The sequence below is a fragment of the Aegilops tauschii genome, chromosome 4 (genome assembly GCF_002575655.3).
Source record: "Aegilops tauschii subsp. strangulata cultivar AL8/78 chromosome 4, Aet v6.0, whole genome shotgun sequence".
NCBI classification, from domain to species: domain Eukaryota; kingdom Viridiplantae; phylum Streptophyta; class Magnoliopsida; order Poales; family Poaceae; genus Aegilops; species Aegilops tauschii.
In genome coordinates this window covers 436469650-436495963 of record NC_053038.3, presented here as the reverse complement: position 1 = coordinate 436495963, position 26314 = coordinate 436469650, and the positions used below count along the sequence as shown (strand labels likewise).

At 45.2% G+C, this 26314-nt stretch overlaps 1 protein-coding gene across 1 annotated transcript; it reads right to left on the bottom strand.

Moving 5' to 3' along the window:
• Positions 1-21894: 21894 nt before the first annotated feature.
• On the bottom strand, positions 21895-23578 carry LOC109748388 (putative cyclin-dependent kinase F-2). Its single transcript, XM_020307418.3, has one exon. It carries the CDS (start codon positions 23402-23404, stop codon positions 22223-22225), a length of 1182 nt encoding a protein of 393 aa, XP_020163007.1. The 5' UTR covers positions 23405-23578; the 3' UTR covers positions 21895-22222.
• Positions 23579-26314: the final 2736 nt, after the last annotated feature.

Below are 26314 nucleotides of genomic sequence, written 5' to 3'. Positions count from 1 at the left end.
CATGAAGCAATTCAGAGGCCGGTGCTTTGAAATGAGTATTTTCTGTCATCCAGTCCAATACCCAAGAGTTCACATCTTCAGCATTTCCTGTGATGTGCAGCGTTGCATAGAATTGAAGAGCTAGTTCTTCATTCCAATCACATATATCTGTGCAGAAGTTGAGCAGTCCAGTGTCATGAAGAACACTGAGGACTGGCGTGAAGCAAGGCAGTGATTCCATGTCCACGTGAGGAATATGCTCATGGTCGAAGACTTTGTCCTTGTTGAAAAGCAGTGAAGAATAGAAATTGGCTTGGCTGGCAGTCCAGAAACGCTTCCTTCTAAGACGAGCAGAGTCATATGGGTTGAAATCCGTGAAAAACACATGCTCGTGAAACAAGTCATCAGCCTTGAAGTTTTGCTTTTTGGAGAAGGGATCCTTTGGCTTGGGCTGAGGAGTGTCAGCCAATTGCAACACAACCTCAGGAATCGCAATCTCAGGAACCACAGGCTGAGGAATTTTAGTTTCTACTTCAGTTGCAGCCTGGTTCTTCAATTCTTCAGCAGCTTGTTCATCAGCACTAGTGGCTGGAATTTCTTCATGAATGGACGAAGTGGTGCGAGGTTCTTCAGAGCCCATTTGAACTTCAGTATGCGCTGGGGACTGAGGAATTTGTTGCAGAGGAGTGAACAAGGGAGAATTGGGGTGCTGACTTTCCCAAAAGTCATCATTCATCACTGGTGTTGTGCTCCCAATGTTCATATCCTCATCTTCTTCACTTAATTCTTCAACGCCTGCCTCTTCAGCTGTGAACTAAGGCACGGGCGATGAGACAACTGGGGTTGAAGGGATTGTATCCACTTCAATTTCTTCGTCCAACTGCTCTGAAGAAGCAGCAGAAGGAACATCTTCATCGGATCCTCTTGGGATCGCATAGTCTTCACCAAAGGGAACGAGTTCCTTTGATGGCATGCATGAGACTGGAACAACATCAATTGGATTCTCAAAAGAGTTTGTCTATTTCTTCATCCTCTTCGGAGCTGAAGATCCGGATGAAGTTGATGCTTTCCTTTTCTTCACTGCTGCACGCTCCGCAGCCTTGGTCTTCTTAGCTTCTGATGCAGAAGGAAGAATTGGACTTGGTGTAGGTGCAGGAGGAGCAGAGGAAATTAGTTCATTTTTTCAGGCACAACTGATGCAGTTGCCCTGGCATGGTCAGTTTCTTGAGGCACAGCGGTTGAAGCTTCGGCTGGCCTGACCATTTCTTCAGGCGCAACACTAGTGGTTGCCCTGGCAGTTTCATCAGCGGCTGGAATGTAGTCATCAGCCCTCGTACTAGCAGTTTCATCAGCAGCCTAATTTTCATCAGCGGTGCTGGCATGTTCTTCAGTCGGCTGGGCAGATGCTTCAGCCTGAGGGATTTTAATGTGTGTTGGAGCAACATTTGAAGAAAATCCTTTCACCAATTTGACAAATCTGACTTTGGCTCCAAGCCAGTCTGCACGGTAGGTGTCAAATTCATCACTGAGGTTTTTTATCTCAGTTTGAGCAGCAATAAGTTCATCAGTGGTCATTTTCACAATGTTCTTCTTCAGAAGGCGCTCCTTCTTGTATTGTGCTTTCTTCAACTGTCTAGCCTTCTTGAATTTCCATTTTTCTTCGCCTATGAAGGCGGAAAGCATGTGACTTTGACCAGGAGTAAGATTGAAGTCAGGCATAGGAGTGTTGGGTTCCTTGTGCTAGAGATCAATGTACTCAAGGATCAGCTTTGGATCCAAAAGCAGAGGTACATTTGAGCATTTGGCTCTAGCGGCCCTGTGTTGCCTGTCTCTGACGATTTCAGCGAGTTCCTCATCATCAGCTTCGTCTTCATCAGACGGCACTTGGAAGGTGACCTGCTTCTTGTGAGGACTTGGTCGAGAACCTCATCCAGCACTGGCCTTAGTCTTCAGCAGAGTGGGGCCAGTTGAGGAATGCGGAGGAGCCGAAGAACTTGCAGAGGCTCCAGAGGCAATAGACATGCCTGTTGTCCTTTGGCACGAGGCGAGATGCATAGGTGCTGAGGATTTGGAAGGAGGAGCTGAGGACTTTGGAGGAGCTGGTGCAGCTTGAGGAATTTGTCGTGAGGGATTTGCAGAGCATGGTCATGAGGGCATTGCAGATGAGCTTGGCTATGAGGACATTGGTGCAGAAGCCTTGGGCTTGTATGCGGGCTTCTTGGGCATAGCCTTCTTAGGTTGCTAGCAGAGGCCTCAACAGCAGCAGCAGCAGCAGCAGCAGAATCTTCATTGAATTTCTTCACTGCTTCTTTTGCCATTTTGGCCAGCTTGGCTTGACGCTTGGCCCATTCCTTTGGAAATTCTTCACCTCTTCTGATGCTAGAGGGATCAGCTTCTTTGCTAGGTGCCAATGGAGGTCTTGGGCATGGAGGGTGTACTCCAAATTTCTTCATGTACTTTGGAGTCACATATCTGTACTCCCTCCATTCCCGTGCCCATCTACTCTCTATCCTTTGGATGCGCACCTTGCGCAGATTTTTGTTCTCCTTGCCATACTTGGCCTCATTCTTTGTTTCCTCAAGGGGCGTGTAGTACCCTGCATAGATGTCATCAGGGATCTCAAACGCAGTGTTGACTTCAGGTTTCTTTCCTCCCTTCTGAGGTTTCTTGCCGTCAGCCATTTTCTTCAGCTGAGGATTTTGAACTATTGAGTTCTCAGATGAGGTGTGCAACTTTTCTTCGAGGAACGCTGTAAATGAGTTAAGTTGATGAGAGCCTAGAGATTCAGCAGCGGACATGTGTACCTGTGAACAGAATATAGTTGCGAAGAATTTGGAGAGGTCATATGCGTTCTCAGAAGTTTTTGCAAAAAGAACAAGTTTGGGGAATTTGACTAGAAGAGTCTTGAGGAATTTCACTAAGCGTTCTTTGACTTAGGTTCCAGAGTTGTATAGATTGAAAATCCACACAATCAGATGAATCTTGAAGAAAAATGTTGCTTAGGGAAACAGATCAAGAACAGATGTTGTGTGAGGTGTTTAGTGTGTGAAGATTTGAAAAATAAACACCTTTTGAAGATTTTGTAGAAAACATCAGAATCAACAAGGGCAGTAAAAGCAACTTTTAATTACCCTTGATGAAGAACACGACGAACTGAGAAGTGTAGATTTAGAAGTTCGTCAGTCCAGATCTTCCACGCCCTAACTTGGCAGAGGAAGACAGCTACAGCGGCGGTGGAGTGAAGAAATCCACGGCCGGGGCGAGTACGACGGCGACAAGGTCGAGGTAGTGAAGCTCTTCCTCACCTGCGACGATGGAAGTAGCGGCGGCGCTAGGTTTTGAGAGCTCGAGCGAGGGAGTGAGGTCGAGCGTAAAAATGAAGTGAGGAAGGGAGGGGTATTTATAGTCGAGGTGAAAAACCGCTCGTCCGAGGAAATTGGACGAACGTGCCCCTGACCCTTCTCATTCGCGTGACATGTGTCACCCACGTACTGAGAGGTGGCGATCGTACAAGATCGTGGGTGAATAGATAAATCCATCATGGAATGTGGAACGGTTTGAGCGGCAAACGCCGAAAATTCAGATAAGATAATTTTAATGTTTCGTTCGCAAATTCTTCAGCTGACAAGGACACAGTGAAGATTTTGAACGAGTTTCAAATAGAACGCATATGAAGAATTTGTGAATAGACTGGGTTGAGTTTAGCATAGAGGGGGAAGGGTCCGATCACATTCACTTAGCAGAAAAGGCAACCTGAAGAATTAACAATAACTGAATGTTGTAGAGGACATAAACTCACACACACACACAGATATATGTGTGTGTGTGTGTGTGTGTGTGTGTGTGTGTGTGTGTGTGTGTGTGTGTGTAGCCAATGAAGAAAAACGGCGGAATCAGTGAAGACAATGCAAAGTTGAAGAAGTTGAACAACTGAGGAATTTCAAAAAGAAGAAAAAAACTCAAATCGAAGATTTTCAACTTTTGTTGGTGGCGTGACCCACCGTATAAGAATGATGATTTCAGACACCGCGTACAATTGTCGTCGGGTTCTGAGAATCAAATTCTTCGTTAATTTCTTCACACTTAGAGTGTTAGTCTTCATTGATTGAAGAAAAATGTTTCTTTGTGTGTTGCACATCTAAGTCATCAATTTTGCATAAGTGTTAGGATGTGTGTCCTTTTCAAAGGACATTCGAAGATTCTAGGATATTTAGCTCACACCGCAACTTGCCAAATTTCTTCTCATCCAAGGGCTTTTTGAAGATATCGGCTGGCTGTTCTTCAGTCTTCACATGCTCAATAGAGATGTCGCCCTTCAACACATGATCACGAAGAAAATGATGACGAATCTGAATGTGCTTTGTCTTCGAGTTCTGAACTGGGTTATGACTTATGAGCAATATTGATGGCACTCTCATTGTCACAGTAGAGAGGCACATTCTTCACGTTGACGCCGTAGTCCTTGAGGGTTTGCTTCATCCATAGCAATTGAGCACAGCAAGAACCAGCAGCAATGTACTCGGCTTCAGTAGTAGACAGTGATACATAGTTCTGTTTCTTCGAGGACCAACAGACCAAGGATCGCCCGAGGAAATGGCATGTGCCTGATGTTGACTTGCGGTCCACACGATCACCAGCATAGTCAGAGTCTGAATATCCAATGAGATCAAAAGCCGAGCCCTTGGGATACCATAATCCAAGTGTTGGTGTCTGAGCTAGATATCGAAGAATATGCTTCACAGCCTTATGGTGTGATTCCTTCGGTGTAGCTTGAAATCGGGCACACATACAAACACTAAGCATAATATCTGGCCTAGATGCACATAAATACAATAAAGAGCCAATCATGGAGCGGTATACCTTTTGATCGAAGTCAATACCATTTTCATCAGTGCCTAGATGGCCATTTGTGGGCATAGGGATTTTGACGCCTTTGCAATCTTGTATGCCGAATTTCCTCAATATATCCTTGAGGTATTTCTCTTGAGATATGAATATGCCATTGCGCTGTTGACGAATTTGAAGACCTTAGAAGAATTTCAATTCTCCCATCATAGACATTTGATATTCTTCACTCATCATATAGGCAAATTCATCACTGTAACGTTGGTCAGTACAACCAAAGATAATATCATCAACATATATTTGGCACACGAATAATTCATCATCATAGGTTTTGGTGAAAAGAGTTGGGTCAAGTGAACCGGGTTTGAAGCCTTTCTTCATGAGGAATTCCTTCAAAGTATCATACCACGCCCGAGGGGCCCGCTTGAGGCCATAGAGGGCCTTATTGAGTCTGAAGATTTTGTCAGGATGCTTTGGATCTTCAAAACCTGGGGGTTGAGCAACATATACTTCTTCCAAAAGCTTACCATTGAGGAATGCACTTTTCACATCCATTTGATATAAGATGATATTATGATGGTTAGCATAAGCAAGTAATATGCGAATAGCCTCAAGTCTAGCAACAGGTGCAAAAGTTTCATCGAAATCAATTCCTTCAACCTGTGTGTAGCCTTGAGCTACAAGTCGTGCGTTATTCCTCACCACAAAGCCATTTTCATCTTGCTTGTTGCGGTAGATCCACTTTGTGCCAATGATATTGTGCTTGCAAGGATCTGGACGTTTGACCAGTTCCCAGACGTTGTTGAGCTCGAATTGATGTAATTCCTCTTGCATAGCTTGAATCCATTCAGGCTCCAGAAATGCTTCATCTACCTTAGTGGGTTCTGTGATAAAGACAAAAGCAAAGTGCCCACAAAAGTTAGAAAAATGTGAAGCTTTTGAGCGTGTGAGAGGACCTGGTGCATTGATGTCGCTGATGATTTTCTCAATCTGCACTTCATTTACAACGCGAGGATGAGCGGGTTGTCGTCGAGGAATTGGATCAGCATTTTCTTTAGCACCATTTTCCTCAGGTGCATCAGCATGATGTTCTTCACGTTCTGGAATGACTTCTTCAGCAGATTCTTTGGTAGGAATGACATCCTCAGTAGCTTTAAGCTGGATGGTTTCCTCAGGTGACTTTTCATCTAGCACAGGAGGTAGGTGCTCTCTTTGCGAGCCATTAGTCTCATCGAACCGCACATCTAAAGTTTCAACAACTTTGTGGTGAACGTTGTTGAAGACTCTGTAGGTGTGCGAGTCCTTTCCGTAACCAAGCATAAAACCTTCATGTGCTTTCGGTGCAAATTTAGAATTGTGATGAGGATCTCTAATCCAACATTTTGCACCGAAGACTTTGAAATAACTCACATTGGGTTTCTTGTCAGTGAGGAGTTCATATGCAGTCTTCTTGAAGAATTTATGAAGATATACCCTGTTGATGATGTGGCATGCAGCATCAATTGCCTCAATCCAGAAATGACGAGGCGTATTGTATTCATCAAGCATAGTGCGAGCCATCTCAACAAGAGTCATGTTCTTGTGCTCCATGACGCCATTCTGCTGAGGAGTATAAGGAGCAGATAACTCATGAGTAATACCGAGTTCATCAAGATAGTCATCAAGACCAGTATTCTTGAACTCAGTTCCATTGTCACTTCGGATGTGCTTTATCTTCACACCAAAGTTGGTTGAAGCCCTCGAGGAAAATCGTTTGAAGACTTCCTGCACTTCACGTTTGTAAGTGACAATATGCACCCATGTGTAATGAGAGTAATCGTCAACAATAACAAAGCCATATAGAGATGCTTCATTAGTGAATGCAGAATAATGGTTGGGACCAAAGAGGTCCATGTGAAGCAATTCAAATGGTCGAGTGGTAGTCATGATAGTCTTCGCGGGATGCTTGGCCTTGGTCATCTTTCTAGCTTCACAGGCTCCGCACAAGTGATCCTTGAGGAATTTGACATTCTCAATGCCAATGACATGTTTTTTCTTCGCGAGCGTGTGCAAGTTCCTCATGCCAGCATGACCAAGTCGTCGATGCCATAGCCAGCCTTCTGAAGCTTTTGCAAGTAGACATATAGCTGGTTGTGGTCCTGTAGAGAAATCAACAATATACAGATCTCCTCTCCTAAAGCCTTCGAAGACTTTGGAATGGTCAGCTTCCATGATCACAACACAACGATACTTTCCAAAGATAACAACCATATCAAGATCACAAAGCATTGAGACTGACATGAGGTTGAATCCTAAGGACTCGACAAGCATGACTTTGTCCATGTGTCGATCCTTTGAGATCGCAACCTTACCAAGACCCAATACCTTAATTTTTCCTTTGTCAGCGTAGGTGATATGCTTCAGATGTGATGGTGATAAGGGAGCGTCCACCAATAGATTCTGGTCACCAGTCATGTGATTTGTACATCCACTATCGAGGACCCACTGAGTGGCTTTGGGTTGATCATCCTACAGATGAATTAGTGCAGCTTACGAACTCATATACTTCATCAGTGAAGAATATGACATCAAATTCATCGGATCAATTTCATCAAGCAATGGAACAGATAAAATAGAATGAGGACGTGAGAAATGAAAATTCATTTCTTCATGATTAGCTTGCGTCCTTTCAAGCATATTCAGGTCTCCAGCAAATTCTTCAGACGTTTAAGTTCGTCTGGAGACCTGTCCCTGCATAAGAGATTAGTTCTTTTTCTTCACCACCCACATCTGAAGGGGTGGCAAAGAGTTCATAATTCTGCGAGCTCCATAAGAGAAAGGTGGCATAGAAGCCAGTCCACTTCTTTTCACATAAGAGGAGTTAGGGTAAGCATATGAATAAGCAGAGAAATTCTTCGAGGACTTATGAACATAATGGTTAGAAGAATAATGCACATATTCATAGCCCTTAGTTTTTCCCTGCGAAACAGAGGCGTTAGCACGATGATGTTCATATGAGGACTTTGATCCTTTTGAGGAATTTGATCCACGTGAGGAATTCAGACCATCTGAGGACTTGGATCCATATGAAGAATTTGTTCCATATGAAGAATTTGATTTGGGGTTCCTATTTTTCACAGCTGGTGTCATGATGACATTCACCTGAAGACTTTCAAGGCACCTTTTGGGAACCCAGATTTTCTTCATAGGAGAACCGTTCCTACAGTTAGTGCCAACATATATAGCAAATACTTCACCATTCTGATTTTTGAACAGTTTATAGTTTGAGTCAAATGACTCATCAGAAGAATGAGGAGATTCACATGTAAAGCCAGATAGAGTAGATGGATCTACTGGAGGTCCCTTTGCAGCAATCCATGAGGTTTTGGGGTACTGCTCAGGCTTCCAGTATGTTCCATCAGCATTGAGTTTCCTCTCAAAGGCAATACCCTCTTTCCTAGGGTTCCTGTTGAGGATCTGCTTTTTAAGCACATCACAAAGAGCCTGATGCCCTTTGAGGCTTTTGTACATGCCTGTCATATACAATTCCTTCAGCCCTGCATCGTCAGTGATACTAGCAATATCCTTAGATGAGGAATTAGTGATAGCAGAGACAGGTGAAGAATTTGTAGCATTAGAAGCATTTGAACATTCAGGTGGAGAATTAGCAGATACACGTTCAATGCAATTCAAACATGGAGGAATGAATTCTTCCTGAGCAGCGCTGATTTGTTGAGCAAGTAATGAATCACGCTCCTTCTGAAGATCTTCATAATTCTCTCTTAGCTTCTCAAGATCTAGCTTTCTTTGAAGAAATTCATAAGAAAGCTTCTCATGATCAGATAAGAGACTGTTATGATGACTTTGAAGGTTGTCAAACATAGACTGAAGTCTCTGAAGACTTTCAGCCAAAGCTTTCGACTGATCCATTTCTTCACCCAACATATCGTTGCTCTTATCCAGCATGTTTTGAACTTTTTCCAAAGCTCTTTGTTGTTTAGTGGCAAGGGAAGCAAGTTTGGTATAGCTGGGTCCAAATTCATCACAAGATTCATCATCACTGGACTCACATAGGTAGCATTCAGTTACCTTGGCACATTTTGCCATAAGGGATGGTGCAAAGGATGATGATTCTGGCTCAAAAGTCATAGCCTTGCGCGATACCATGAAATCCTCAAACCAGGGATCACGGTCAGCTCTATGACCTTCATAGACCTCAGAGAGTCGGTCCTAGAGCTTTGCATAGCTGAGATGCATAATGTTCCTGAACTGATTTTGAGACAGACAGGAGCAGATGATGTCCTTCGCCGTGAGGTTGAGAAGAGTGTACTTGCGAATGTCATCAGCTTCCGACATCTTGCACAGATCGGTAAGACCAATCTCAGTGACGGTCCACAACTCGCTGTTCATCGCCATGAATCGCTTCTTCATCATGGCCTTCCACTTGGGAATATCATGGCCGTCAAAGATGGGGCATGACACAGTCTTCATTCCTGCGGTCGACATAACTAAAACTCCAGGCGGTTAAACCAATATCACATAGAACAAGGGAGTACCTTGCTCTGATACCAATTAAAAGTGCATTAAGTTGACTAGAGGGGGTGAATAGGCGATTTTTAAGAATTCTTCACTGAGGAATTTCAGGGTGAGGAAATTCCTAACAGAAGAACTACTTGCAGTGGAATAAGTACTCAGATGCAAACATAACAGAACATAAGCATGGTCATCATGATGAAATGAAAACACGCACAGAGTACAGAAAGCGTAAACACGACATAAACAGGATGAAGACAAATAGACTGAAGAAATTGAACTGAGAAAATTGAGAAAGTCTTCATTCAAAGTCTTCGAACAGATATGAACTAGCACACAACACAGTAATGAGGAAATGAAAGAGTTGAGGAAATAGAACCAGTAGGCTTGGAGAAGACAATGATTTGGTAGACCAGTTCCAACTGCTGTGACAGTTGTACGTCTGGTTGGAGCGGCTAGGTATTTAAACCTGAGGACACATAGTCCTCACTGTATTATCCTTGAGCTAAGGTCACACAGACCTCGCCCAATCACTCATGGTAAGTCTTCAGGTGACTTCCAAACCTTCACAAACTCGGTCACTTGGCGATCCACAATTTCCTCTTGGATGCTTTAGACCATGACGCCTAACAGTCTGGAAGATGCACAGTCTTCAAAGGTAACAAGCGTCGGATCCACGCAGGATCAATCTCTTCAGTGATGCTCAATCACTTTGGGTTTGTAGGTGTTTGGGTTTGGGTTTTCCTCACTTGATGATTTTCGCTCAAAGTCCTCGGAGGATGGGATGCTCTCAAATGACAAGTGTCAGTTTCTCTCGGAGCAGCCAACCAGCTAGTGGTTGTAGGGGCGGCTATTTATAGCCTAGGGAGCAGCCCGACATGATAAGACATAAATGCCCTTCAGTGATGACCGTTAGGTGGGTAGATATTTTGGGATAGCTAGCGCGTAGCATAGCAACGGTCGGAAATTTGACTATCAAATTCCTCAGGGCTATCATGTTCCTCACTTGTAGGCAATCCGCACTAGCGAATTCCTAACTCCTTAGCCAGAACAAATTCCTCAGAGACCAGAAGAACTTCGTCTCTGTCACTGAAGAAATTGACTGAACTGCATGAGATTTCCAATGGCTTCACTCAAAAGGATTGGTAGGTGTAGGATTTTGAGATGAGCATCACTTGGAAAATTTTCCATAGTTTTTCCTCGACCCCCTTTAATAGTACGGTGTTTCCTATGACCCAAGAAAGAGAAAATGAAACTACGCTTCATGTTCCTCGTATGAATACCAAGTCTTCATGGTCACACCAATTTCTTCACTTTCAAAGTCTTCAGAAAGTCTTCAGAAATCCGAAGTCTTCAGTCGAAGACATTCATTTTTAGGGTTCGAATTTCTCTGTAAATATCAAACTCCTCATACACTTATAGACCTGTGTACACTCACAAACACATTAGTTCCTTAACCTATAAGTCTTCAATACACCAAAATCACTAAGAGGCACTAGATGCACTTACACGTTTGAGCAATTGTGAGAATGAGCCGAGTGAAGATGGGGAAAAGTGAGGAATGTTTGTTGCCATGGGTAAATATGAGTAGAACTAAGGAACCGAGGACACGGAAATAGAAATCCATTGTTTAAACTGTCGCTTCGTTTATTTGGATCGAAACAACCAGTCGAGTAGAAACTTTGCTTTTGCAAGAGTAAGGTTTTTTGGAGTGCTTATCCAAAGGCTACGCATTGGTGTTGATTGTTCGCCTTTCGTTCTTGTATTTGCTTCTCTAGTTAACTCCTCCTCCAATTCATGACGATCGAGCAACCATATGTATCACTGTGCCACCTCAGAATATCTTATATTGTGAACATCAATACAATGTTGTGTCGCTGCTAGATGTAGTTTCATGCCATCCTTCCCCACTGTTAGCTTCAGTTTCTATATACGTCAGGGGTGCTAAGTACATGTCTACCAAGTACGCATGAAACATGATGATGGCTTGACAGCGGAGCCCAATTGCGTTCTAGATCATTGATACGTCTCCAACGTATCTATAATTTTTGATTGCTCCATGCTATATTATCTTCTGTTTTGGGCATTATTGGGCTTTATTATTCACTTTTATATTATTTTTGGGACTAACCTATTAACCGGAGGCCCAGCCCAGAATTGCTGTTTTTTTTTTTGCCTATTTCAGAGTTTCGCAGAAAAGAATATCAAACGGAGTCCAAACGGAATGAAACCTTCAGGAGCGTGATTTTTGGAACGAAAAAGATCCAGGAGACTTGGACCCTATGTAAGAGAAGCTTCCAGGAGGCCACGAGGTAGGGGGCATGCCTACCCCCCCAGGGCGCGCCCTCCACACTCGTGGGCCCCCTGTTGCTCCACCGACGTACTCCTTCCTCCTATATATACATATGTACCCCCAAACGATCAGAACAGGAGCCAAAAACCTAATTCCACCGCCGCAACCTTCTGTACCCACGAGATCCCATCTTGGGGCCTGTTCCAGAGCTCCGCCGGAGGGGGCATCCATCACGGAGGGCTTCTACATCAACACCATAGCCTCTCCGATGAAGTGTCAGTAGTTTACCTTAGACCTTCGGGTCCATAGTTAGTAGCTAGATGGCTTCTTCTCTCTTTTTGGATCTCAATACAATGTTCTCCCCCTCTCTCGTGGAGATCTATTCGATGTAATCTTCTTTTTGCGGTGTGTTTGTTGAGACCGATGAATTGTGGGTTTATGCTCAAGATTATCTATGAACAATATTTGAATCTTCTCTGAATTCTTTTATGTATGATTGGTTATCTTTGCAAGTCTCTTCGAATTATCAGTTTGGTTTGGCCTACTAGATTGATCTTTCTTGCAATGGGAGAAGTGCTTAGCTTTGGGTTCAATCTTGCGGTGTCCTTTCCCAGTGACAGTAGGGGCAGCAAGGCACGTATTGTATTGTTGCCATCGAGGATAACAAGATGGGGTTTTTATCATATTGCATGAATTTATCCCTCTACATCATGTCATCTTGCTTAAGGCGTTACTCTGTTTTCATGAACTTAATACTCTAGATGCATGCTGGATAGCGATCGATGAGTGGAGTAATAGTAGTAGATGCAGGCAGGAGTCGGTCTACTTGTCTCGAATGTGATGCCTATATACATGATCATACCTAGATATTCTCATAACTATGCTCAATTCTGTCAATTGCTCAACAGTAATTCGTTCACCCACCGTAAAATACTTATGCTCTTGAGAGAAGCCACTAGTGAAACCTATGGCCCCCGGGTCTATCTTCATCATATTAATCTTCCAACACTTATTTATTTCCTTTGCTTTTTACTTTGCTTTTATTTTACTTTGCGTCTTATCATAAAAATACCAAAAATATTATCCTATCATATCTATCAGATCTCACTCTCGTAAGTGACCGTGAAGGGATTGACAACCCCTTACCGCGTTGGTTGCGAGGATTTATTTGTTTTGTGTAGGTACGAGGGACTCGCGCGTAGCCTCCTACTGGATTCATACCTTGGTTCTCAAAAACTGAGGGAAATACTTACGCTACTTTGTTGCATCACCCTTTCCTCTTCAAGGGAAAACCAACGCAGTGCTCAAGAGGTAGCAAGAAGGATTTCTCGCGCCGTTGTCGGGGAGGTCTACGCAAAAGTCAACATACCAAGTACCCATCACAATCCCTTATCTCCCGCATTACATTATTTGCCATTTGCCTCTCGTTTTCCTCTCCCCCACTTCACCCTTGCCGTTTTATTCGCCCTCTCTTTTCCGTTTGCCTCTTTTTCGCTTGCTTTTTGTTTGATTGTGTGTTGGATTGCTTGTTTGTCACGATGGCTCTACCTAGATTTGGAGGTCTTCACCTTAAAAGGTTAGAAGAGATCGAAAGCAACGTCAGGAGTTTTATGGTTTTGCAATTCGAGCATAATAATTTCTTCAGAAACGAGCTTAAGGAACAGAAAAGTTTGATGGGTTATATGAATAAAGAGCTCGATGATATGTCTAAAGAATTTGATGGTTTAAGATCCCAAATTGCTCGTCTTGAGAAGTTGATAGCTGAAATATCGGATAAGTAGGCTACCTTAGTTAATAAGATGGCTGCTAAACCAGATTTCTATGAAAATAAAGATGAAGATCTAAAAGTTATCGATGTGTCCCCTATTAAATCCTTGTTTTGCAATATGAATCTTGATAATGATGGGACTGAATATGATCCACCTTTACCTAGAAGGCGTTCCAAAAATTCGGAGTTTTCAGATCTTGATGCTAAAATAGATAAAAGTGGGATTGAAGAAATCAAAACGTTAGATGTTGATAAACCCACTATTTTGGATTTCAAGGAATTTAATTATGATAATTGCTCTTTGATAGATTGTATTTCCTTGTTGCAATCCGTGCTAAATTCTCCTCATGCTTATAGTCAAAATAAAGCTTTTACCAAACATATCGTTGATGCTTTGATGCAATCTTATGAAGAAAAACTTGAGTTGGAAGTTTCTATCCCTAGAAAAATTTATGATGAGTGGGAACCTACTATTAAAATTAAGATTAAAGATTATGAATGCTATGCTTTGTGTGATTTGGGTGCTAGTGTTTCCACGATTCCAAAAACTTTGTGTGATTTGCTAGATTTCCGTGATTTTGATGATTGCTCTCTAAACTTGCACCTTGCGGATTCCACTATTAAGAAACCTATGGGAATAATTAATGATGTTATTATTGTTGCAAATAGGAACTATGTGCCCGTAGATTTTATCGTTCTTGATATAGATTGCAATCCTTCATGTCCAATTATTCTTGGTAGACCTTTCCTTAGAACGATTGGTGCAATTATTGATATGAAGGAAGGGAATATTAGATTTCAATTTCCATTAAAGAAAGGCATGGAACACTTCCCTAGGAAGAAAATAAAATTACCATATGAATCTATCATGAGAGCCACTTATGGATTGCCCACCAAAGATGGCAATACCTAAGATCTATCCTTGCTTTTATGCCTAGCTAGGGGCGTTAAACGATAGCGCTTGTTGGGAGGCAACCCAATTTTATTTTTAGTTTTTTTTGCTTTTGCTTCTGTTTAGGAATAAATATTTGATCTAGCCTCTGGTTAGATGTGTTTTTTATGTTTTAATTAGTGTTTGTGCCAAGTTAAACCTATAGGATCTTCTTGGATGATAGTTATTTGATCTTGCTGTAATTTCCAGAAACTTTCTGTTCACGAAAACAATTATTAAAAATAACCAGAACGTAATAAAATACTGATTCCAATTGCTTCTGATCAATACACAAATTGTCTAGGTCGTCCTATTTTGTCTGATTTTTTGGAGTTCCAGAAGTTGCGTTAGTTACAGATTACTACAGACTGTTCTGTTTTTGACAGATTCTGTTTTTCGTGTGTTGTTTGCTTATTTTGATGAATCTATGGCTAATAAAATAGTTTATAAACCATAGAGAAGTTGGAATACAGTAGTTTTAACACCAATATAAATAAAGAATGAGTTCATTACAGTACCTTGAAGTGGTCTTTTGTTTTCTTTCGCTAACGGAGCTCACGAGATTTTCTGTTAAGTTTTGTGTTGTGAAGTTTTCAAGTTTTGGGTAAAAGATTTGATGGATTATGGAACAAGGAGTGGCAAGAGCCTAATCTTGGGGATGACCATGGAACCCCCAAGATAATCTAAGGACACCAAAAAGCCAAAGCTTGGGGATGCCCCGGAAGGCATCCCCTCTTTCGTCTACTTCCATCGGTAACTTTACTTGGAGCTATATTTTTATTCACCACATGATATGTGTTTTGCTTGGAGCGTCTTGTATGATTTGAGTCTTTGCTTTTTAGTTCACCACAATCATCCTTGCTGTACACACCTTTTGAGAGAGCCATACATGATTTGGAAATTATTAGAATACTCTATGTGCTTCACTTATATCTTTTGAGTTATATAGTTTTGCTCTAGTACTTCACTTATATCTTTTAGAGCACGGTGGTGGATTTGTTTTATAGAAACTATTGATCTCTCATGCTTCACTTAGATTATTTTGAGAGTCTTAAATAGCATGGTAATTTTCTTAAATAATGCTAATATGCTAGGTATTCAAGTTTAGTAAAAACTTTCTTATGAGTGTGTTGAATACTAAGGGAAGTTTGATGCTTGATGATTGTTTTGAGATATGGAGGTAATAATATCAAAGTCGTGCTAGTTGAGTAGTTGTGATTTTGAGAAATGCTTGTGTTGAAGTTTGCAAGTCCCGTAGCATGCACGTATGGTAAACGTTATGTAACAAATTTGAAACATGAGGTGTTCTTTGATTGTCCTCCTTATGAGTGGCGGTCGGGGACGAGCGATGGTCTTTTCCTACCAATCTATTCCCCTAGGAGCATGCGCGTAGTGCTTGGTTTTTGATGACTTGTAGATTTTTGCAATAAGTATGTGAGTTCTTTATGACTAATGTTGAGTCCATGGATTATACGCACTCTCACCCTTCCATCATTGCTAGCCTCTTCGGTACCGTGCATTGCCCTTTCTCACATTGAGAGTTGGTGCAAACTTCGCCGGTGCATCCAAACCCCGTGATATGATACGCTCTTTCACACATAAACCTCCTTATATCTTCCTCAAAACAGCCACCATACCTACCTATTATGGTATTTCCATAGCCATTCCGAGATATATTGCCATGCAACTTTCCACCATTCCGTTTATCATGACACGTTCATCATTGTCATATTGCTTAGCATGATCATGTAGTTGACATAGTATTTGTGGCAAAGCCACCATTCATAATTCTTTCATACATGTCACTGTTGGTTCATTGCATATCCCGGTACACTGCCGGAGGCATTCATATAGAGTCATACTTTGTTCTAGTATCGAGTTGTAATCATTGAGTTGTAAATAAATAGAAGTGTGATGATCATCATTTTCTAGAGCATTGTCCCAAGTGAGGAATAAAAAAATTAAAAAAAAGAGAGAGAAAGGCCATAAAAAAAGAGAAGGCCCAAAAAATGAGAGAAAAAGAGAGAGGGACAATGTTACTATCCTTTGCCACACTTGTGCTTCAAAGTAGCACCATAATCTTCATGATAGAGAGTCTCTTGTTTTATCACTTTCATATACTAGTGGGAATTTTTCATTATAGAACTTGGCTTGTATATTCCAACAATGGGCCTCCTCAAGTGCCCTAGGTCTTCATGAGCAAGCAAGTTGGATACACACCCACTTAGTTTCTTTTGTTGAGCTTTCGTACATTTATAGCTCTAGTGCATCCGTTGCATGGCAATCCCTACTCCTTGCAATAACATCAATCGATGGGCAACTCCATAGCTCATTGATTAGCCTCGTTGATGTGAGACTTTCTCCTTTTTGTCTTCTCCACATAACCCCCATCATCATATTCTATTCCACCCATAGTGCTATGTCCATGGCTCGCGCTCATATATTGCGTGAAGGTTTATAAGTTTGAGATTACTAAAGTATGAAACAATTGCTTGGCTTGTCATAGGGGTTGTGCATTATGAAAGCATTCTTTTGTGACGAAAATGGATCATGACTAAACTATATGATTTTGTAGGGATGAACTTTCTTTGGCCATGTTATTTTGAGAAGACATAATTGCTTAGTTAGTGTGCTTGAAGTATTATTATTTTTATGTCAATATGAACTTTTATCTTGAATCTTTCGGATCTGAATATTCATACCACAATTAAGAAGAATTACATTGAAATTATGCCTAGTAGCACTCCGCATCAAAAATTCTGTTTTTATCATTTACCTACTCGAGGACGAGCAGGAATTAAGCTTGGGGATGCTTCATACGTCTCCAACGTATCTATAATTTTTGATTGCTCCATGCTATATTATCTTCTGTTTTAGACATTATTGGGCTTTATTATTCACTTTTATATTATTTTTGGGACTAACCTATTAACCGGAGGCCCAGCCCAGAATTGTTGTTTTTTTGCCTATTTCAGAGTTTCACAGAAAAAGAATATCAAACGGAGTCCAAACGGAATGAAACCTTCGGGAGCGTGATTTTTGGAACGAACATCCAGGAGACTTGGACCCTATGTAAGAGAAGCTTCCAGGAGGCCACGAGGTAGGGGGCGCGCCTACCCCCCCCCCCAGGGCGCGCCCTCCACCCTCATGGGCCCCCTGTTGCTCCACCGACATACTCCTTCCTCCTATATATACCTACGTACCACCAAACGATCAGAACAGGAGCCAAAAACCTAATTCCACCGCCGCAACATTCTGTACCCACGAGATCCCATCTTGGGGCCTGTTCCGGAGCTCCGCCGGAGGGGGCATCCATCACGGAGGGCTTCTACATCAACACCATAGCCTCTCCGATGAAGTGTGAGTAGTTTACCTCAGACCTTCGGGTCCATAGTTAGTAGCTAGATGGCTTCTTCTCTCTTTTTGGATCTCAATACAATGTTCTCCCCCTCTCTCGTGGAGATCTATTTGATGTAATCTTCTTTTTGCAGTGTGTTTGTTGAGACCGATGAATTGTGGGTTTATGATCAAGATTATCTATGAACAATATTTGAATCTTCTCTGAATTCTTTTATGTATGATTGGTTATCTTTGCAAGTCTCTTCGAATTATCAGTTTGGTTTGGCCTACTAGATTGATCTTTCTTGCAATGGGAGAAGTGCTTAGCTTTGGGTTCAATCTTGCGGTGTCCTTTCCCAGTGACAGTAGGGGCAGCAAGGCACGTATTGTATTGTTGCCATCGAGGATAACAAGATGGGGTTTTTATCATATTGCATGAATTTATCCCTCTACATCATGTCATCTTTCTTAAGGCGTTACTCTGTTTTCATGAACTTAATACTCTAGATGCATGCTGGATAGCGGTCGATTAGTGGAGTAATAGTAGTAGATGCAGGCAGGAGTCGGTCTACTTGTCTCAGATGTGATGCCTATATACATGATCATACCTAGATATTCTCATAACTATGCTCAATTCTGTCAATTGCTCAACAATAATTCGTTCACCCACCGTAAAATACTTATGCTCTTGAGAGAAGCCACTAGTTAAACCTATGGCCCCCGGGTCTATCTTCATCATATTAATCTTCCAACACTTATTTATTTCCTTTGCTTTTTACTTTGTTTTTATTTTACTTTGCATCTTATCATAAAAATACCAAAAATATTATCCTATCATATCTATCAGATCTCACTCTCGTAAGTGACCGTGAAGGGATTGACAACCCCTTATCGCGTTGGTTGCGAGGATTTATTTGTTTTGTGTAGGTACGAGGGACTCGCGCGTATCCTCCTACTGGATTGATACCTTGGTTCTCAAAAACTGAGGGAAATACTTACGCTACTTTGCTGCATCACCCTTTCCTCTTCAAGGGAAAACCAACGGAGTGCTCAAGAGGTAGCAATCATAAGCGGAGGGGACCAAGAGATGATATTATTGTGATTTATGAGAGCAATGATTCTGTATTTCGAAACTTAGATAGAATAGAGATTGTCTTTTCTCATTAATTCAGAATATTATTGGTCAATATTACATGCATAGAGGAATGTGAAAACAATAATTAAAGACTGATTTGAAGAGGATTGTTGGAACCTCAATCAAAAAGATTTTTTACTTTATCAAAATATATTCTGTTAAAATCTAACAGAACGATGCAAAAGAAAGTGCAACACAAAATAATTAGTAGCCCTCGAGGAACATAGATAAAATACTTTGGCTCGTCTCGTAAAGTAAAATAACAATACTGCCACTCATCACTCAGTTAGGTTAGTTACACAGCAGGAGCCGAATATGATGAAGGCACAAATATTTCCTAAATACATTATGTAGCCATGCTTCTACCCGCCACTTTTTTTGGCAGTCAAACCTATTAACCAACTAGTAACACAAACAACGCTGAAAAAAATATATATTGAAGTCCTTGGGGTGTATCGCCTTCACCCCCCCCCCCTCTCGAACGGGTCAATGGTGCGCCGTCGCATGCTCGCCGGAGCCAGCCTGCCATTGTTGATCGCGGATGGGAAGTCATCAAAGACACGATCTAGCCAGACCAATGCCCAAGCAAGAAACCGTCGCACTGGAAGAGCCGCAACCAAACCTCTTATTTCTCACGGGCCTCACACCAGCACCGGAAGCTGCATCGACGTGAAGGAAACGTAGCCAGAGGACCAAACTGCAAAGGGAAGCAGCCGCTGTGTCGGAATGGCCGAGGAGAAAATACACCCTCAAGCAATCGATGCCGCCGCAAATGGCACTGTTGAGTTTGAGAGACTTGAGTGAACCTTATTCATCGAACTGGCGCCACCACCACCACTAACGAGTTGCCACCAAAGGGGACTTTATTGAGCACCACCACCGCCACCACCAGAAGGGCCAAAGCGACGCACAACAAAAACCTACCTAAAAGCCTCAAATCAGGGAAACCTGCAACTTCATGCAGTAGATATGGACCTCTCTGCACTCCCACATCAACAAAGCCCGTGGAGGAATCGCCAACTGTTGGCGGAGGAGAGGTGGTGACACGATGGGTCCATGAATCGCCTCTCCTAAGGTTTGGAGAGGAACGGTTGGGGAAAAGGATGCCTTCTTCCGTGCCACTTCCATAGTTGTAGTTTTTATCTTGGAACTTACTTTTTGATGATTGTGTTCTGAATTCTGATCATTCGTGCACCAATGAGACTAGGGCTTCATGCAGACACACATGGGCAGCCATATTGGCTCTATCTACGAACATGACTGAACTGAAAGGAACTAAGTTCTTGAATGTCATTCCCTCTGGAGGTCATCTTCCACAGTTTGATGTATCGAAGATCCGACAAGTACTCCCTCCGTAAAAAAATAAGAGCATTTAGATCACTACTTTAGTGATCTAAACGCTCTTATATTTCTTTACAGGGGAGCACCATACTACCATGTGTAGCTAACTTAAAAGAAAATACATGACATACTTCCTTTTCCTATATATATACTCCCCCTGTTCGAATATAAATGGTGTGGTTTAGTTCAAATATTGAAATAAAACCACGCTACTTATTTCCGAACGGAGGTAATATTTCATAGTATAGAAATTTGCATTAAAAAGATGGTGGAAACACATACACTTTTTTTAGAACGAAGGCTCAAGGGGAGCCCGGCTTTGAATTAACGAAGCCATCAACTGGCCAAGATTACACAAGGCCACCAAGAAATAGCGACCGAAAGATACAATGGAGCTTAGTGAACAGCTAACAATGCAACACACACTACAACAGAAAGAAAAATACATGAGGAGCCCTGCTAGTAGTGTCGTAGCCTACTGCACATAGTCGGCAGAGAGAGGAGCAACAGAGAAGCCTCGATGATCAGCCGATAGCCAGAGAAAGGTGTGAACTGTCTGAACCCAAGGACAAGGGAAGAACATCGCTCCCAACGCCGAAGAGGAACCCTTTCCTCGCACCGTCAAATCGTTGGCGCTCACCCGAGAATTAGAGCAGACGCCAGCCGGATCCCCATCGTCAACAAATTGCACAACCCTCGCCACGCCGCTGGCACACACCACAGCTGCACTACCACCTCTCCTGAACAACCAAGCGCAGAAGGATAGCTGTCGGGAGGTCGCCGAAGAAGAAAGCTGCAGAGGCCAAGAGGCGGAGCAGGGGAGCACTAGGTCCCGTTCCAATGGCCGCAAGAAGGACTCTTGCAGGAACGAGCACCCTCCACAGAAAAACGCAAACTTGGCCTCGCAACCAACGGACGCCCACCAACCACATCGACCCTCTCCCGAAGAACCAGACACCCCAGACGGCGCCTCCAACGAGGACGCGACGCGCTAGGCGCCGCCGCCGGCCAACCCGAGACGGGTTTTGGGTTTTCACCCGGGGTCTGGGACGGGGTGAAGAGGAGAGCCCTCAACGGCGCCTCCAGGGAAGAACACGACACGCACACGCGCCGTCGCCGTCGTGGCCGAAGGACCGGCCAAGGGTTTCCCCTGGGCTTGAACCTGAGCACCCGCACCCCGCCAGCACCGGGTCTGGCGACCAGAGTCGTAGAAGGGCACGACCGGAGGGAAGGAGAGAGCAGGGGAGGAGGGCGCCTGACCTTCAGATCTGGGGCAGAGGGAATCCGCGCCGTGACCGCCCGCTGTATCCTCGCTGCCCGGGCAGCCGAGGATGCCAGCCACCACTTCCTGCGTGCGCCGCCAGTCGCGGAGGCAGCGCCGCCTCGCCGTCCGGGGCCGCCGCCCCGGCTTCCAGGTCCTTCGCGGGGGCACGAAGCAACGCAGCACCTCACCGCCACCTTCATCGACGACCCACCAGGCTTGCCCGTCGATCCCCTCAGGTGGCGGCGAGGAGGGGCTGGGAGTGAGGGGTTGGCGGCGCGGGGGAAACCCTAGTCGCCCTCGGGAGGACGACGCGAGGGCGGGGGGGGGGGGGGGGGGGGTGATGATGCAGTCACCGGAAACACATACACTGAAGTACATGAACAAATCCAATTGCTTTACTAGTACCAATATTAAATTTACGTATTCATAAAATCTGCACCAACTAGCAGGACATTTTAACCATCAATTCATCCATCACTCCAAAATTCTGTTGCTTAGAACATTTGTACTACATATTTATCATCACTCAGGATTTTGGAAAAAAACGCACAAATTGAGCACTATAACTCAATAACAACTGAGCATCTGTAAAACAACAGCACTCTTATGGATCTCTCAACACTACATCACAATTTACACATCTCTGCATAATGGCACATACAATTCAGAAAAGTAGGCCAACACTAATGGGCGATCCGGCGATCAAGTTCTACTTGATGGCTCATAGATGGCTCATCCACTTCCAAGCACAGTTACATCACGAGAGTTTATCCTAGCATTTACATAGATGGCACAGCTAAATCTGGAGAGTTTAACTAGACTCGTTGAGCTGCGTTCCACACGGCGAGTGGAATTTTGAGTAGATTCTTCTGTGGCATGGCCTGCGGGATGAACTTGATCCTTGGTGCCTTCTTTTTCGGGAACGACAAAGCGTCGACCTTTGGAGCGGCGGCGGCTGGACGAGGAGCAGCAAACCATCGGTGCTTGAGCGCGGTGGCCGCCGTCAGTCGCTGGTTGGGGTTGCACGTGAGAAGGCCTTGCAACACCTGGAATCCATGCTCGGACAGCTTCTCTTGAGGGAACAGTTCCCGCAGCTTGTTCTGCTTGTGCCCCGGCGGTAGGAGACGTAGGGCCTTGGCGGTGTGCGGCAACGATGTGAACTCCGGCCACGTCCTCTCGTCCGGCGTCCCGAGCAAGCGGAAGATGCTCCAGAGCTGGGTGATCTCATTATCTGCGGCGTCGTCATCATCATCGCCGAGGAACAGCGTCTTACCGGTGAGCATCTCGGCCATGACGCAGCCGATAGACCACGTGTCCACGAGCGCGTCGTAGTCCCGCTTCCCCAGGAGCACCTCGGGCGCCACGTAGAACGGCGTGCCGGCCTGGTTGTACGGCGGCAGCTCGGACATGGAGATCGCCAGCCCAAAGTCGCAGATTTTGACGAGCTCCCCGTCTTGGCCGACGAGGATGTTGCCGGGCTTGATGTCGCGGTGGACGACGTGGCGGTCGTGCATCGTCCTGGCACCCGTGAGGAGCTTCCACATGATGGCGCGCACGGTGGACTCCGGGAGCGGCTGGCCGCTGCGCCTGTTGCGCAGGAACTTGTGGAGGCTCGGCGCGGCGACGTACTCCATGACGAGGCCGAAGGCGCCGTTGTCGGGGTCGCGCACCAGGCCCTCGAAGCCGACGACGTACGGGTTCCCGTCGCAGGCCTCGAGGAATCGGGCCTCCCGCAGAAGCTCGGCGGCGTTGGGGGGCTGCTGGGACCCGTCCGGCCAGTAGAGGTACTTGATGGCGACGATCTTGCGGGTGGCGCGGTGGCGCGCCAGGAGGACGCAGCCGAAGCCGCCCTCGCCGAGGCGGGTCTCCTCCTCGTACTCCGCGGTGCTCCTGATTTTGGTGCGGCTCCTCTTGCAGCAAGCCGGCGATTGTTGAGGCGCCGTCGTGGTGGCGTGGCCGGCGTCGAGGGCGGCGGCAGGCCGCTTGCGGGCGGCCATCGCGCTAGCCCGACGGACGAACAGCTTCGGTTGCTGGAGAGGGGGATGCGCGCGCGGTGGAGGCGAGGGCGATGGGAGCAGGGGATCGACGGAGGAGGGGAGGGGAGGTGGGTGGCGAGCGGATGGATCGATCGACGAGATTCGGGTGGAAATAGACGCAGGAGCGACCTCGATTGGAGTCGGATTCAAATTCGAGTCGAAATCACGCCCTGGACCTAGGCGATCGAGGATCCACAGATCGACAATCCGAGTTAGGGTGGCACACACCACACACGGCCGCGAATTTCGTTGGCTTGCCGCCCGCGTCTGCGGGTTCACGAAAATCGTTTTTGCGGATTAAAAACATACGCGGCTGAGCAGAACCCGTATCTAAACTTGTATAATTTAAAAAAAATTGTTTTGCGAGAGAAATTGCACGAACATAGTTCATCACATACTACATTGTTCATCGCATACTACATAGTTCATCACAAACTACAAGCATAGTTATACTACATACTACGTTAATCTAGTACTAGGGGGTCGGATCTGACGGCGATGAGGTCGCGGCAACTGGACGACGCCGGAGAGAAGCCGGACACTCAATCCTCCTCGCCGGAGCTGCAGAGATCGACGTACTTCTCCGCCTGCTCCGCGCGGATGCGGCGCCACTCGTCCGCCTTCTCGTTGGCGGCGACGTTGTCGGCGACCACCTGCCGCCACTCGAGGGCTTCGAGCTCCTCGGCGTGGCGCCGGCGCTCCTCCTCCTCACGCACGCTCCGCTCGGCGATGGCGGCGGTGACGGCGTCGAACTCCGCAACGTAGTCCTCGGGCCCGATGACTCCGCGGCGGCCGAGCGGAGCGGGCTCCTCGGGCTCCTCCTTCACCGGGACGAAGCCGAACGGCGCCGGCGGCTCCGGTTCCTCCTCCTCGTCCGACCACTCCCTCTTCACGGGGAGGAAGCCCGCGGCGGAGGAGGAGGAGGATCTGGCGTACAAAGAACACGCGGAGGAGAACGACGCGCGCCGGCGGTCGTACTCCACCGTCTCGCGGCGGTCAAAGCTCGCCGGCGGCGAAAGCCCGCGGTTGGTCCACTTCCGCGTGCTGCGCTTCCTCGCGCCGTCGGACCGGACGCGCCGCTCGCGCTCCGGGTCCCTCTCCCGGCCGGATCTGCTGCCGGAGCCGCGTCCGGAGCTCCACATTCGCCCCCACATGGCGGCTGGAGGCGGGGCGGAGGGTCGCCGGCGGCGAGAAATTGGGAGAGGAGAAAGGGGAATCGGGTGGCTCGCGGCGGTGGGGGGATAGGGTTTGGACCCGCAAAAGGGTCGCGGAACCGCACTTATAGCGCTCGGGGGGTGCGGTTGCGGGCTGCGGCAAAAGTTTTTGCGGGCGGGCGAGTATGCGGGCTCTGTTCTGGCCGCAAAATTGGCCCGAGCCCACATACTTGCCGGAATTTTTGCAGGCCGGGCGTTTTGCGGGGTCTGCTAGAGTTGCTCTTAGCTGTGCACTGCAGACACGACGCTGTTTGGGATATGAAGGCTTTTTTTTCTCTTTCTTGGCGATTGCGTTTTGGTTTGCGATTTTCGGTTCCCAATCGGGCAGACCTGCGCGTGCGTAGGTTAGCACAGACCCGGAGGCCTTCAATCTGAGAACCGAACCATGGGTACATTTCCCTTCGGATCAGGATCAGGGCCGGGTTGTTGTTATCAGCCTTTTGCACTTGGCCATCACAATGTAAACAAATGAAAGATCTCACATCATTTTTTTGTCCCACTATCATGATCAGAGATAGAAATCATGCATTTCAGAGTCTGATTGCAAGAACTAACCCCGGGTTCAGAGGAAACTAGCTAGGGTTCTATAGCTTAAAAAGGGGGAAGTAGTGACAACCACTTGGTGGCGGGTAGAATTACAACCCGATTACAACTTGATACAAAGAGCGTTCTGGATAGTGAACAACTAACTAAAGAAGATCTTCGTATTTTTCTTGAGGAACCAGCAGGAGCGTTGCCCTTTTATTAAGTGGGAAATATGTACAGAGTGACATGTTTTAAAGGGGACATGCCGGAAACCCCAAGATCCGAAGGATCACACAGAATACCGCATGCTAACTACTCACGAATTTGGATCACTCTTGGCTGAAAGGTCATTCATAATGTAAATGCAGGTCTGTGCGTGACAATACCTCCCTCTGAAGATCAGACTTGTCCTCAAGGGTGGAAAGCGGGAAAAATCTTATAGATAAATGCAGAGTCCTTTCATGTTGCCTCCTTAGTAGGCACATTAACCCATTGCACCAACCATTGCACTACCACTGCCAGTACACTGAAATCTCATTGTGGCCTTGGAACGGGTTTTCTTACTAAAATCACTTGTAGCTCCATTATGATGTGTCCTTGATCATCAACCAAAGGCAGGTGTGGAGTAGAAATCACTTCGGGGCCAATGTATTGCTTAAGTTTACTCACATGGAAAAGTAGGGTGTAGTTTACTGAAGGAAATATGCCCTAGAGGCAATAATAAAGTTATTATTTATTTCCTTATTTCATGTTAAATGTTTATTATTCATGCTAGAATTGTATTAACCGGAAACTTAGTACATGTGTGAATACATAGACAAACAAAGTGTCCCTAGTATGCCTCTACTTGACAAGCTCGTTAATCAAAGATGGTTAAATTTCCTAGCCATAGACATGTGTTGTCATTTGATGAACGGGATCACATCATTAGAGAATGATGTGACGGACAAGACCCATTCGTTAGCTTAGCATTATGATCGTTTCAGTTTCATTGCTACAGCTTTCTTCATGACTTATACATGTTCCTCTTACTATGAGACTATGCAACTCCCGAATACCGGAGGAACACTTTGTGTGCTATCAAACGTCACAACGTAACTGGGTGATTATAAAGATGCTCTACAGGTGTCTC

Excerpts from the sequence above, each read along its gene's own strand:
- LOC109748388 (XM_020307418.3), bottom strand. The coding sequence starts at position 23,404 with ATGGCCGCCCGCAAGCGGCCTGCCGCCGCCCTCGACGCCGGCCACGCC.